The 12721-nt window shown below is 44.2% G+C and overlaps 1 protein-coding gene across 3 annotated transcripts in view; it reads right to left on the bottom strand.

Annotated features, from left to right (window-relative positions):
- DCLK1 (doublecortin like kinase 1) overlaps positions 1 to 12721 on the bottom strand; it is a 324120-nt gene that overhangs the window by 90824 nt on the left and 220575 nt on the right. For all 3 annotated transcript variants that reach the window (XM_057707600.1, XM_057707601.1, XM_057707602.1), the window contains exon 5: positions 1135 to 1251. In XM_057707600.1, coding sequence (XP_057563583.1) covers positions 1135 to 1251 — 117 coding nt within the window. The remainder of the gene's footprint in view (positions 1 to 1134; positions 1252 to 12721) is intronic.

The following is a 12721-nucleotide window of genomic DNA, read 5'->3' as shown; positions in this document are numbered from 1 at the left end:
CTTATTCCCTGACTGGTTACGATGGAGGCCATGCTGTGGGAAGGGGACAGTGGCAGCTCATTGGTGCTACCACAGAGTGAGAAGAAGGTCCTTGCAGACCTGTCTAGGAAAGAGCAGTAATTAGCAAAGCCCCCAGAGGAAGGTAACTCTTAGAAAACTAAGGTGGGCCGGGTGGTCTAGCTGTCCAGCCAACGTCCCTTCTTCCTAGACTCACTTCGCAAATTTCAATTTTAGGTTTTATTAGGAAAAATAGACTATAGCGCCTCCATTTTTAAATAGGGAGGTTATAACTTACACTGGGTAGTGGCACCAGAGGTAGACCCTATAGCTCCAGCCCAGAGATCTTTTCACATCCCTCTGGGACCACTCTGCTAAGTTCAATATAGACCCTAAAGGTCTTGGTCCCTATTTATAAGAGCTTCCTGCTTTTGTGAAATCAGGTGACAATGTATGTATCATTCAACAGTTTATAGCAATTAATAAATGATTCCCCTCCATCATGAAATAGACCTTATACCTAAGACCCAAACAAACAAACTGATTCATGTCAGTTTTAAGACCAAAGAAGGAAAAGGCGGGGCTGAGGCGGTCGTCCTGTAAGTATACATCCTGCTCCAACACCAGCACCAGAGCCCAAGGACAGATGGGACACAGGTCCAGACTCACTGCAGCTACCCCAGCGCCAGGCTCTCCTTCTCACTGCCTTTAGCCCCGGAGCCGTGCTCGGGCCAGAGTAAAAAGTGTGTTAAACAAAGGCTCAGCAGATACAAACTGCCACCTCCTCACTAGCCAGACCCAGGTAGAAGAAATGCTTTAACGGAGATTTCTGGAGTTGGGGACCCTTAGCCTAAGAAACAATTTTTTGTGGCAGAAATGATGCAAGTCGGGAGTATACTTCTATTTGTGGGCAAGTCTGGGTTTTCTGAATCTTTACTAATTTTTCCCAAACCTGATGCTTTTTCTTATAGCCAACATGCTAGACTCTGGCAAATCTGTTCCACCACTTGAACATGTTCTAAAATTATAAACCGGAATCCACACTCTCTTGAAACCTCACGCTCTGGGCTCCACACACCCTCTGCTCATCGTGCGTCAGAAACAAGGCAGTCACTTCAGGCTCCTTTGCAGCTTTACCTGAGCTGGTGGATGCCGGAGATTTGCTGCGCCGGGAAGGTCCCGGGCTCTTGGTGGTGCTCCTGCGGGATGATGAAGCTATTTTGGTGTAAGAAGTGGACTTCACCACTCGACATTCTGGGGAAAAAAGAAAGGCCACACATCATTACAGGGTCACGGCACATACCATTCAAAATGTACAATAAACCTGGAAATAGAAATATACAGCCATCCTCGGTCACACATGCTTCCTGCCAGCCCAGCACATGTCTATGACAACAGAACCAAGAAAGTAACCAGAAAGGGCACAGTGGGCATCTTAGACATCAAAGTAAATACAGTTGTCCCTCTGTATCCATGGGGATTTGGTTCCAGGACCATCCGCCCCCAGCCACCACCACCATTGGCTGCTCTGGTCCTACCCAGGTAGACCTGCAGGAGATTCCAGTTTCTTTAAAAAACAAAACAAAACTGTGCATGTGAACATATCAGCACAAATTAAAAGGTAGAAGTAAGCAAGACACATAACATAATAACATCAAAAGACATGATCAGAACCACCACGTGAATAGTGCGTGAGACGGTGTCTACCGAGGTTTTTAATTCACAAAATTGATCTTTGGACCATGTGAAGAGGACATCCACTTGGCTCAAGGCTCTGTCCACACAACTGACAACACATCCTGGAGTTTGTCTAGCCTTTAGACATTGGTCTGGCCTTTCGGAAGTACATTAGCAACCAAATCGGACGGCTGTAACGCTGCCGGTCCGCTGGCATGCTTACGATTCCATTTTTACCAAGTGTCCGCTCCCTGCCAGGCACTGAGCTCTGCGGGCATGAGGGGGAACACACGCGGTTTTGGAACAAGAAACACCGACCACCTGGTAGGGCAGCATGGAATCTTTTAACCAGCGAGGGCTCTTTTCTGCTAATTTTTATTTCGTGGACCTCACGTTTGAAAAATGTTGGCTTATGAAACAAACTGCATAAAGTAATAATACATTTCTCACTTTCAATTAAAACCAGAACTACAATGAGGGCAGGATGACCAAGACGTTTTGTCCTAGATCATGAATGTTTAGAGGTCACATAAATTTAAAATAACAATTAAAAAAGCCCAGTATCTAGTTAGCAGGGATGAATGGTTAAAATAGAAAGCTACCAGATGGTGCACATTGGTAATAACACCCATCTGTGAGCCGCGATGTGAATTAAAAAGTTGATTTTAGGGTTTGTCGCATGCTGTCTGCCACAGGTGCCAGAATTGCTAGTTCTGGGCTCCAACCACCAACCAGGGCTCTGGATCAGCATAAAAAAACCAATTTTACCACACTAAGTTGACATTTTTCCAGCTACCAGAAAGAAACTAGGTATTTTTGTCGGGCAGCTCCGTCTTACCAGAGCAAATGTAGGCGTTTTATTTGATTTTCAGAGTATTGAAAAACCTTGTGGACTCATGCCATGCTTCTACAGCTTCTACAGCTTCTCTTGAACTTAGTTCTCACCATATTATTAATCTATCAAAAGTATTCATTTATTCATCTGCCTCCCCACCCCCTACTCCCTTGGGTACCACCTAGTCCTGATATTTAAAAGCATGTAATAGCTGCTCAATAAATATTGGCCCACATTGTTGTCAATCTTGTTACTACTCACTTGTGAACGCTCACTATTCACTAAGCTGATCCAGCCTCTCATTTTACAGATAAGGAAACCGAGACTCCAAGAGGCTAAATGACTGGCATCAGAATCTAAGTCCCTCAGTTTAGTGGCTTCCTCACCACCCCAGGATCTGCAGTGGTGGCCTCAGCAGGTTGTTTCACTGGGAATAAAGGCTGGACAATTGTTACCAGTGCTCATGGTCGCAGACAGACAAGCGGGTGATGGCGGACAATGGGAAGGACGGCAAACAATCAATTCTCACATCGACATTAAATTAAAATTTAAATACTAAAGCTGCAATTCTATCAAGATGCTTACTGCATCTGAAAAAAAAAAAAGAAACAATGAACTCTCTTTCAGAAGTGGAATTACAGTGAAGTAATCGCTTGGGGGATCGTGGAGTCTGAAAGATAATTACAAGCATTACAAATCTCATACCACTTGCCTTCAGGATAAGGGCAGAGCTTCGTGAGTCATATAGGGGATCAGGATAATTATGAAAGGCTAGGGCTGAATACAGGAAAACAGAAACAAAACAATGATAGTAACTCCTTTTTTTCCAGGGTCAAAATAAAACCAATTGAAGAATATTGCACTGCCAAGCCATAAATCATAAAAAAAAAAAAAAAGACAAAAAGACTCCAACCATGTTTCCCATTAAAGTTTGGATTTTAAGTGTTTTAATTAATTTAAATGGGAATGGTATTTTATGATGGTGAAAGATGCCGTGAAGGGCAAATGCTTCATTACTTTGGAGAGAACGCCAAAATCTTTGTCAGCTTAAAACCACAATTTAGAAACATTTTGAGTAATATGATGTAAATGGCCAGTAAAATAGAAAACCTTATTTGTTCTCACAAGGGACATTTTCACAGCGTTTGGCAAGGAAGCAAATAGAACCCTCCGCCGTCGTTTCTCTTCTGGGGTCATTTGCCTTTGGGGGCAATAACTTCATTCTGATATTTTTGGCGCCCTTGTGTTAAGAGGGCTGCATTTCCTTTGGCTGTGGGGGTATTGGACAACACGGACACTTCTTAAAGAGGATGAGATTGAAGGACTGTAGGTGAGCCACGTGAATGAAGCTTCAGGACAGTCATTTCTCTTGCTACTGAAGATCACAGCCTACCCAAGTATGGAAAATCAGAGGAAACACATCAACTGGGCCTCTAATGACTGAACCTCCCACAGCAAGCAAGCAAGCAAGGTCTGCTGAAATCTCTGCTTCATAAAATCCCTATAATAATAGCTCTATGAGGGGGAAAGTACCATTCTCCACATGGCCTGTCCTGACGTTAGCTTTACAGATGTTCTCGGAATTTGGTAAGACAGAAGCTAAGACATTTTCCACCTTCACCCTGGACCCCATCAAGAAACAGGCCTTCTGTGATGGCCAGATTTAGAGACAACCCAGATGCGGGTAGAGAGGGAGGAAACTGGACAAATACGCTCTTTGGCTATGTTCCCAGTGGCATGAGAACCTCCACGTACACAGATTCTCCCCCGACTCAGAAACAGTTGGTAGGTGGGCTGATATGTAAGGAAAGGTGCTAAAGAATAGAAATGATTACAGAACTCCACTGCCGGGACCAGTGGCTCACCTGAGCTCACACAGCAGAGATGTCCATGCATTCAAAGGAGCCCACTAGTATCTTTTGAAAGGCAAAGGTGATGTCCCCTAAATGCCTAGGCAGCCGTAGTGACATGCTGCATGCTGGCTAGAGGATATCCTTTAAACAAGGGAGGTTTTTACTCCTCTAATCTCTTTTTAAAACCAGTAGAATAAAATCACTCTCAAGCAGAGACCTCTCGATGATCACTGCTTCAGATTCAGTTGTTCTGAGCTATTCAGGAGATGGACAAGTTCACCCAGAAGCATCCATTATCAGCAGTAGATGCCTTGTGCTTTCTTCCCCACCCTGATTACAAAGACAAGCTTCCCCTTACCCTGGCAAAGGTACAAAGCTTCCAAATGGAACAATATTCCTCTCTGCGGCTATGTGCAAAAGAGGGTCAGGGAGCACATTTAGTTCTAGAGACTTTTTACAAATACGGTGCAAGCTCGGCGGCCAAAAGAGAGAACCTGCAATTCTAGCTCTCTAACTGTCAGACAAGTAGCGCTCACATGTTCATATGCTCTGGTTGGAAGGAACCCTCCGAGAACATCAAGGTTGTCAATGGTTATCCAATCAAGGCTCTCCTCAACTCACAGATACCCACCCCTCCTGTCTCGGTAAGGGCTTGGCCAGCTTCTTCTTGAGCACCTCCAGGGATTCACCACCTTCTGGCTCATGGGTTTTGAAGCTTTGACCATCCTACTTAGCCTCCAGCTTATTAGTGTGGGTGAGCTGAAAGACCATTTGTGGTGTGACTGACAGCTAAAGTTTACTTGCAGTGATTTTTGCACTGCAAGAAGTATTATAGGAAAATTCAAACGTAGGCTCCTGCAGGAAGGGTCGGTCTGTATCTCACCGGTTGAATGCTCTGATAAGGACAGAGGTCCATCCTCGTGTTTCTGTGCCACCTAGATTTAGAGCCAATCCTGACACTACAGTGAAACGCCCTTTCCTTTTGGTGGTGGGGTTTGGAACCAGTGTTACTTTCCTAAGCTCCAAATACAGCAGGTCTGGAAAAAACCAGTGGAGATCGAAACATTCTAAACCATAGTTTTTAGAAAATAAAGTCGGTAGCAGATTGAGCTGGAAGCAAAGGCATCAGCTGGAGTGGCTTAGCTGGAGAGTAAAGGCCCAGAAACTGAGATTTTTAAAGTACCTTCTAAAAATATAGCCACGTGTGTCCAAACCCAGCACCTAGACGGGCCCACCACGACTTGCAGAACACGCAGCTCAGGACTCCAGGTGGCACGCACGTGTTTCCCCGTGGCGTGGCTGCTGGCTGTGAAACTAACACGAACCAGCTTTGGAGGTGCTTGCTGGCTGAGCGCTGACCCTCTGTACGACATCTGCAGAAGGCTTTCTGGCGCTGGGATGTTCCGTCCTGACATCTCAAGAGTCACCACTCAGATCTACTGTTATTTTTTTTTTAATTAATTAATTATTTTGGCTTTGCTGGGTCCCAGTTGCAGCCTGCAGGATCTTCGCTATGTCATGCTTAGCTGCGGCATGTTTAATTGCGGCATGCAAGATCCTCAGTTGCAGAATTTGGACTTCTTAGTTGTGGCATGTGGACTCCCAGTTGCGGCATGCATGTGGGATCCAGTTCCCTGACCAGGGATCAAACCCGGGCCCCCTGCATTTGAAGCACAGAGTCTTACCCACTGGACCACCAGGGGAGTCCTAGATCTACTGTTGTAATAGCATGAGTGATTCTCTTCCCCAAATACTTTCTTTTCTCCTGTCAAATAAATGTTAATTTTCCCTATGTAAGAGCTGAGTGTTATATGGGGGTCAGGGTGGGGGGGTTGCTCTAGGAGATTGCCTGGTATCCCAGGCTTCTGCTATCTTATGTCTGTCACCCCGAGTGTCTTCCTTCACAGCCCGCTCATCGTGCTGTCTCCAAATTTTAGCCCTGGGGGAACAGAGCAAAAAGAGGGAGGCTTCCAAACACTAGACAGGAAAAGCTGCTTTGTGCCTTGTTCCACCAGATCTTCATTTCCTGACACTGATCTCATTCTTTCCTTTATCCCACATCAGCTGCACTGTTCAGTGCCAGTCGCTAGTTGAAGCCCTGATCTCTACCCACTGGATGCCAGTAGCACCTCCCGAGTTGTAGTGACCAAAAAATGTCTCTACACACTGTCGAATGTCCCCTGGGGGGCAGAGCCCTTGGTTAAGAACCATTTTGGGATCTCTCCATTAGTGATGTTTCCAATAGCCTCCAATAAATTCTTAAATTCTTCTTTGAGGATATTAATGAAGCCATCCCCAACCACCTAAACAATGCATTTTGCACATTATTTCTGTAGATTTGGCCAACATGAATTGATAGTTTCGGATGTCTGTGCATCCACTGCAGTGTAGATGATGTGATTGGCAGTGTTGAAAGTCTTCCAATTGTCTGTTCAAATTGGATCAGTATCCATTGCTTTTGCCGTCTCTGAGATAAGGTGACGTGGGGTCTTGAAATGCCGGCGGTTTCTTAGTTGAGAGTTTGCAAAATGGAGGAGGTCATGGTGGCACGGTGTAGAGAAAGAGGACTTCCATGCAGTGCTGAGCAAATCCAAGGGTTGCACAAGGGCTGGGAGCATTTCCTGTAATCAGCTGTACTCTAAGTCCTCTCCCTTCCAGGTACCACTGGAACGCTGTGATGAAACTTTTGGAACCAATCCCCAAATAGTGCTACCCAAGCCATTTTAGTTGAGTGCAAATACCTGGGCAGGAAATTTCAGTTCTCACCTATTGAAACTGGAAATTTGCAACCCTATTCATTAAGCCAGAGAGCACTGCCTCAAAACAGTGGAGTTGCCCCTCCTCCGGCTTCCTCAGGTCAGCAATCAGGGCACACCTGAAGCCTTCCCTTTTCCCACTATAAAGCTTTCCCACTCCTCTGCCTGACTTTGGGTCTCTGCCAAAATGCAAATGATGGTGGCTGACTCCTTTGCTTTAACAAGCTCACAATAAATAGCCTTCACTGGTTCTCACTGGTTGGTCTTCGTTTATTTCCACAACATGCATGGCTCTCCCTCTTAAGCTGACCATAAAATGAAGTAGCTAACTTGACCTGAGCAGCAGGTTGTATGAAACAGGCTTACCTTTATCCATTAGAGTGATGACAATATCCACAGCACGTGGGAGGAAACAGCACACGAACATCTCCCATCTCACACTCAACCTCTGCCCATGGAGGGGCATGATGGTACACATCATCTCAATTTCTATTTATTTCTCTTTTTTCTAAAGTGCATGTATTAATTTCCTGTGGCTGCCATAACATTACCAAAAGTCTATTGACTTACAATAACCAAAATATATTTGCTCATAGTTCTAGAGGCCAAAAATCTGAAATCAAGGTGTTGCAGGGCCACAGTCCCTTCGAAGGCTAGAGAAGAATCTCTTTCTTGCCTCTTCCACCTTCTGGTGGCTCCAGGCATTCCTTGGTTTCTGGCCACATCACAGAGACCTCTGCCTCCATCTTCACATAGACTTCCCCTTAGTGTTTCTGTGTTATCTTCTTTTGCCTCCTTCTTAGGTGGTTATTTGTGATCAGGCACTTCAAGCTAACCTGGATGATCCAAAGTAATCTCATCTCAAGATCCTTCACTTAATTATATCTGCAAAGAAGCTTTTTCCAAGTAAGGTCACATTTACAAGTCAACATCTTGGGTGACCATTTAACCTACTATTGTGAGTGTGACACAACTTTAGGACAAGCATTTCTATTTCTTGAAAATGTGTCAGGATTGTGTTGTTACTCCCCGCTTAAAACCCTTCTATGACTCCTCGCTGCTCTTCGAGAACATTCTCAGCACAATCTATAAAGCCCCTGCCCACCTCAGCTCCTCTCGCTTCCTCTGGACACATCATTTTGGTTTCTGACAAGCACTAAGTATCTTCCTGTTTCTGGGCTTTAGAACATTAATTTCCCTGCACAAAAACAATTCTGCTCTTGTGCTGTTTCACTTCCGCTCATATTTCCCTGCTCAGCTTAAATTCATCCATTGTGCAAATATTTACCAAGTCCCTACTGTTTAGGTGCCAGGATGCACCAGTAAATCAGAAGACAGGGTACCTGCTCTGATGGGGTTTATACTATAGAAGATGATAAGGGCCTTAAAAAAAGAATAACAAGAACCAGAGCTGACTTTCTAAGTGCTTTGCCAAGGGGTGAAAGGATGCTGGGAGAGTGAGTGGCTGGATGAATGGTTTCTTGATAGTGGTGGTCAGAGAAGGTCTCTGGGAGTAGAGGACATCAAAGGTGAGCTCTGAACAGAGGAAGGAACCAGGCATGGGTTGATCAGAGGAAAGAGGGAGGTGGGGGCCAGATCAAGTCAGGACTGGGGAGACTAAATGAGGGGTTTGGATTTTACTCTAAGCACGATGGAAGTTACTGAAGGGGTTTAAGCAAAGGCATTGATGTGTTCTGATCTGTAAGTCTAAAAGATCACTCTGGGGCTAATCTAGGCAAGGAAGGGTGGTGAAGAATGACTTGAGATATGATGTGGAAGTCCAGTCCACAAAGCTTGAGGGTGGATTGGGGAAGCAGGGTGGAGGGGTAGGCAGGACAGTCCCAGCTTACACGATCTTTGTCAGGTGTACTTCTGATACCTACTGATTGGTCTGCACAAAGTAGTGGCTTCGTGTGCCAAAGGCAGGAGAGACCAAGAGTTTACCAAGGCCCATGGTCTTCCTTCAGGATAAAGCACAGACTTTCCTATTCTTGAAAAATGCCGAATCCTTGTCCTTCTTTTGACCAGCGGAATTAGAATCATCGGAGGTAGAATCTGAAGCATTAAAAAAAAAAATCCCCAGGCGATCCCAATGGTGTGAGTCCACAGACCAGAAACTTTTGGCCATTCTCTGGTATTTAGATAAGAAAATTACTGAAGAAAAGCCAGAGGCTCAGTGTTTGAAGTAATTGTGCAATGTAGCATTTGGAACAAAGGATTAAACTAACATTCTGAGGAGACAGATTAGCAAGATAAATCAGTCTTGAAAAAACAACAAATATCCATCCTACTTAGATTTGGTCCTAACTCAAATTTTCAAAAACAACAAACTGTCATCCTGAGACTCAGCCGAAAGCAGACTTTGGAAGAAGAATAAGAGTTCACATTTAACAACTCACGACCACCTGGTTTTCATTAGCTACGAAATGGAAATGATCTGAAAGATAGATAAGAAATAGATAAATTACCTAAGAACCAAAAGGGAAAAATGGGTACAAATTTCTCCTAAAGAAAAGAAAAAGAAATAAAAGAAAAAAAAAAGCATGGAAGTGTGATTGGAAATAAAATTTGGTAGCTCTCTCCTTGGGTAAGGCTCCTTTTATGCCTGACTTTATCCCACTCCTGCAGAAACAAGGATATGTATACATCTTTAGTCCAGTGGGTCCAGCCCAGGCCCAAGTGGTTCAGGGGTCAGGAAGTCTGGAAGGGTCTCACTGGGAAAGGGAAAGGTGTGGAGTTACAGGGCAGCCCACAGGGATGAAGCTGAGAATGCCAGGTGTGTCATTCACAATGGGTAAGGTTCTGTTCTGAATTATCCTGTGCCCCCTTAATGAAATTAAGACTAGTCACGGCTTAGATGGGGTCCACTCTTCTCCCATCCAAACAGAGTCACAGGCTCTGTGCTGTCCAATAGTTTGGGCCATTTTGCGTAGGGAAGTCCTCCAGCATCTTGTGCTAACGTCGTCCACAGACCCTCAGCCTCAAAATCACCTGAGAGCTTGTACAATCTCAGGTCCCACCCCAGACCTACTGAATCAGAGCGTGCATTTTACCAGTATTCCTAGTGATTTGTATTCACATTAAAGCTTGAGGAGAACTGTTCTAGAACTATGGATAGATGCCCTTAGATCAGTGGTTCTGGTCTAAGGGAGCATGTGAAAAACAACAGGTTTCTTGGTCCGGTCCCCAGAGATTCTGATCTCAAAGGCCAGGCATCTGCATCTTGAACAAGCATCTCCGCTGATTATGATTCTAACACTCAAGGAATAATTTAAGAAAAGGGGCCACAGATGGTAATAAACAGTAATTAGTAACTCTAGAAAGTCATTAAATAACATAGTCCAACATCTTCTTGAGAGGGCAATGTTTTATTGTAGTGTTTCTAGCCTTCCCTATGATAAGAATCACTTGGGGGTTCTTGTTGAACATTCAACTTCCCAAACCCCTTCCCCAGATGTTTTGATGCAGTAGGTCTGGGATGAGGGTCTAGGAATATATATTTTTAATAAGTACCCTGGGTGGTTCTTATAATTAAAGAGGTTTAGGAGAACTGCTCTACTGGAAAATATCCATGGTCAGTTCAGAAGGGCACTGTGTGAGGTGGGTCTGTCCTGGCCAGCTCATCACCTGTTGGTTAAAACAGAAGGACCAGGTTCTTGGTGGGGGGAGGGGCTCGTGTACAAAAGAAGTTTCCAGAAAGTCATGCACCCTAATCTAAATGTTCTGTGGTGTGGACATCAAGCCTGATTGGGAACAGAGATTCCTGTGTTAGAGGAATGATCAGCTGAGTCTCATCCTGAGAAAAGATACCCAAACCTGTGTTGACATGGGGTAAATGAGATTTGGGGGGTCACTGCTTTCATGTCTTGAAGTAAAGACAAGACTTGGGAAGATAATTCTCCAAACAAAATCATCTTTGAGTCTGCCCTGTCACCTCGAGAAAAAAAAAAATTCAATAGGGAAACCAAGGAGAAAAAAACCCTTAACTATAAGACCAGGAATAAATACTCAGACTCTGGTGCAGAAGAAAGTAACCAGATAGAATGATTATCATGATAAATGACAAGCAGAAGTTACATGGTTATAAAGGGATTGAGTGACACTCAAGAATAATGATGCAAATTGACTTCTAAGCAAAGTCTCACTGGGAAAGAATCTAATTTAGAGGTTTTGCCTTCAAGGAACACGGACGATCACGGGTTGACAAAACTCCGCTGCTTCAGGGAAGAAACAGGTAGCACAAACGTGTGCGTTTGGCAGAGCACAAAAAATCAGGACACAAAGGAAAGCTGCCAGATAACAAAGGCTGACTAGGTTCTCAAGAAAGCTTTCATTTCCTTCCAAGGACATACTTAAAAAGTACAGCAGTCAATCGTTTTCCCACAATGGTTTAGGTATTGTTCTAAACATCAGCAGGCTTTAGAATGCATGACTTCTTTGGGTATTACGGAAGTACCTACCCTGAAGAAAAAACATCTCTTAGTAAAAGTCTCCCATTGGTACCACACAAGCCATGCTTCTTTTCTAAGAGTGTTCTAAGAGTGCCACTAGGGAGATCCACTGGAGAAATTAAGTGCTGCATATAAATTAGTTTTCTGGGACTCAGTTCTGCCTGTGGGTTTCTAGGGTACTCTTTGAAGATAGCAGCATGAGAGAACCCAGGACACAGGGATGAAATACATTCTTTCCTTCTTTTCATAATCAGTACAGAAAACAGACAATGCCCACAACAGAACAGCTTTTATAGTTTGTCAATAGCTTTCCTGACTGTTCCACGGCTTCAGGGAAAAAAGCCAGTCAGATTATTTCACTGAGAAAGATTAATTAGGATAAAAAGCCTTTAAAGCCCAGGGACAAAGTTTCACAGGTTTAACAGAAATAAGAGATACATTTCTAGATGCTACTCTTTGTAGAATCATTGATACAGTCTAAGCTTCTCCAGGGCCCCTCCCCCTTCAGTCCTGCAACCCTTGCTGAGAAGGCAGCTGCGTTTTCAGCTAGATGGCAACTCCCCTAACGTTAGCTTGCAATACACTTCAAAAGAAGAAATGTTCTGAGTTGCTTCTATTTTTGACAAGTGAAGAGTTCGCTTAAGTAGATATATCCTGCTCTTCTACAGTTGGCAATCACATAGGTGACACACTTGTCAAATACAGCTAATAAGGCGGCATGTTCAACGCTTGGGGGAAATTACAGGTTGCCGAAGTGCCACAAGTGACCTGTTTGAGTGAGCAAGGAGGTGAGGCGAACACCCCAAGAGGGCAGAACCAATGTGCAATGGGCGTTCCTGGTGCCAATTTCCCAGGTGTTGCTGGCCCTGCATTTTTAAGCAGCTCAGATGGATCTTTGAGTTTAGGGTGGAACAGTTAAGAAAAAAAACAGTGCACAACCAGACAAGATATTGGCCATCATTTTTGTGACCTATTGGATTACTGGCTGCATGATCCAGGTTGCTCACAGATCACAAAGGATGCTGTATTTGCTTCTCAACCCTTCCTTTTCACCTTGTTTCACATGAGTCAGTTTCCAGGAGGGAGAAAGTCGATGGGAAAGAATGATAAGGAAATGGGGATCTGGGAAGAGCAGCCATTAATATCAGTTTT

This window comes from Hippopotamus amphibius, chromosome 14 (genome assembly GCF_030028045.1).
Source record: "Hippopotamus amphibius kiboko isolate mHipAmp2 chromosome 14, mHipAmp2.hap2, whole genome shotgun sequence".
Lineage (NCBI taxonomy): Eukaryota > Metazoa > Chordata > Mammalia > Artiodactyla > Hippopotamidae > Hippopotamus > Hippopotamus amphibius.
The sequence above is the reverse complement of the archived record's forward strand: the minus strand, read 5'-3'. Positions and strand labels throughout refer to the sequence as shown.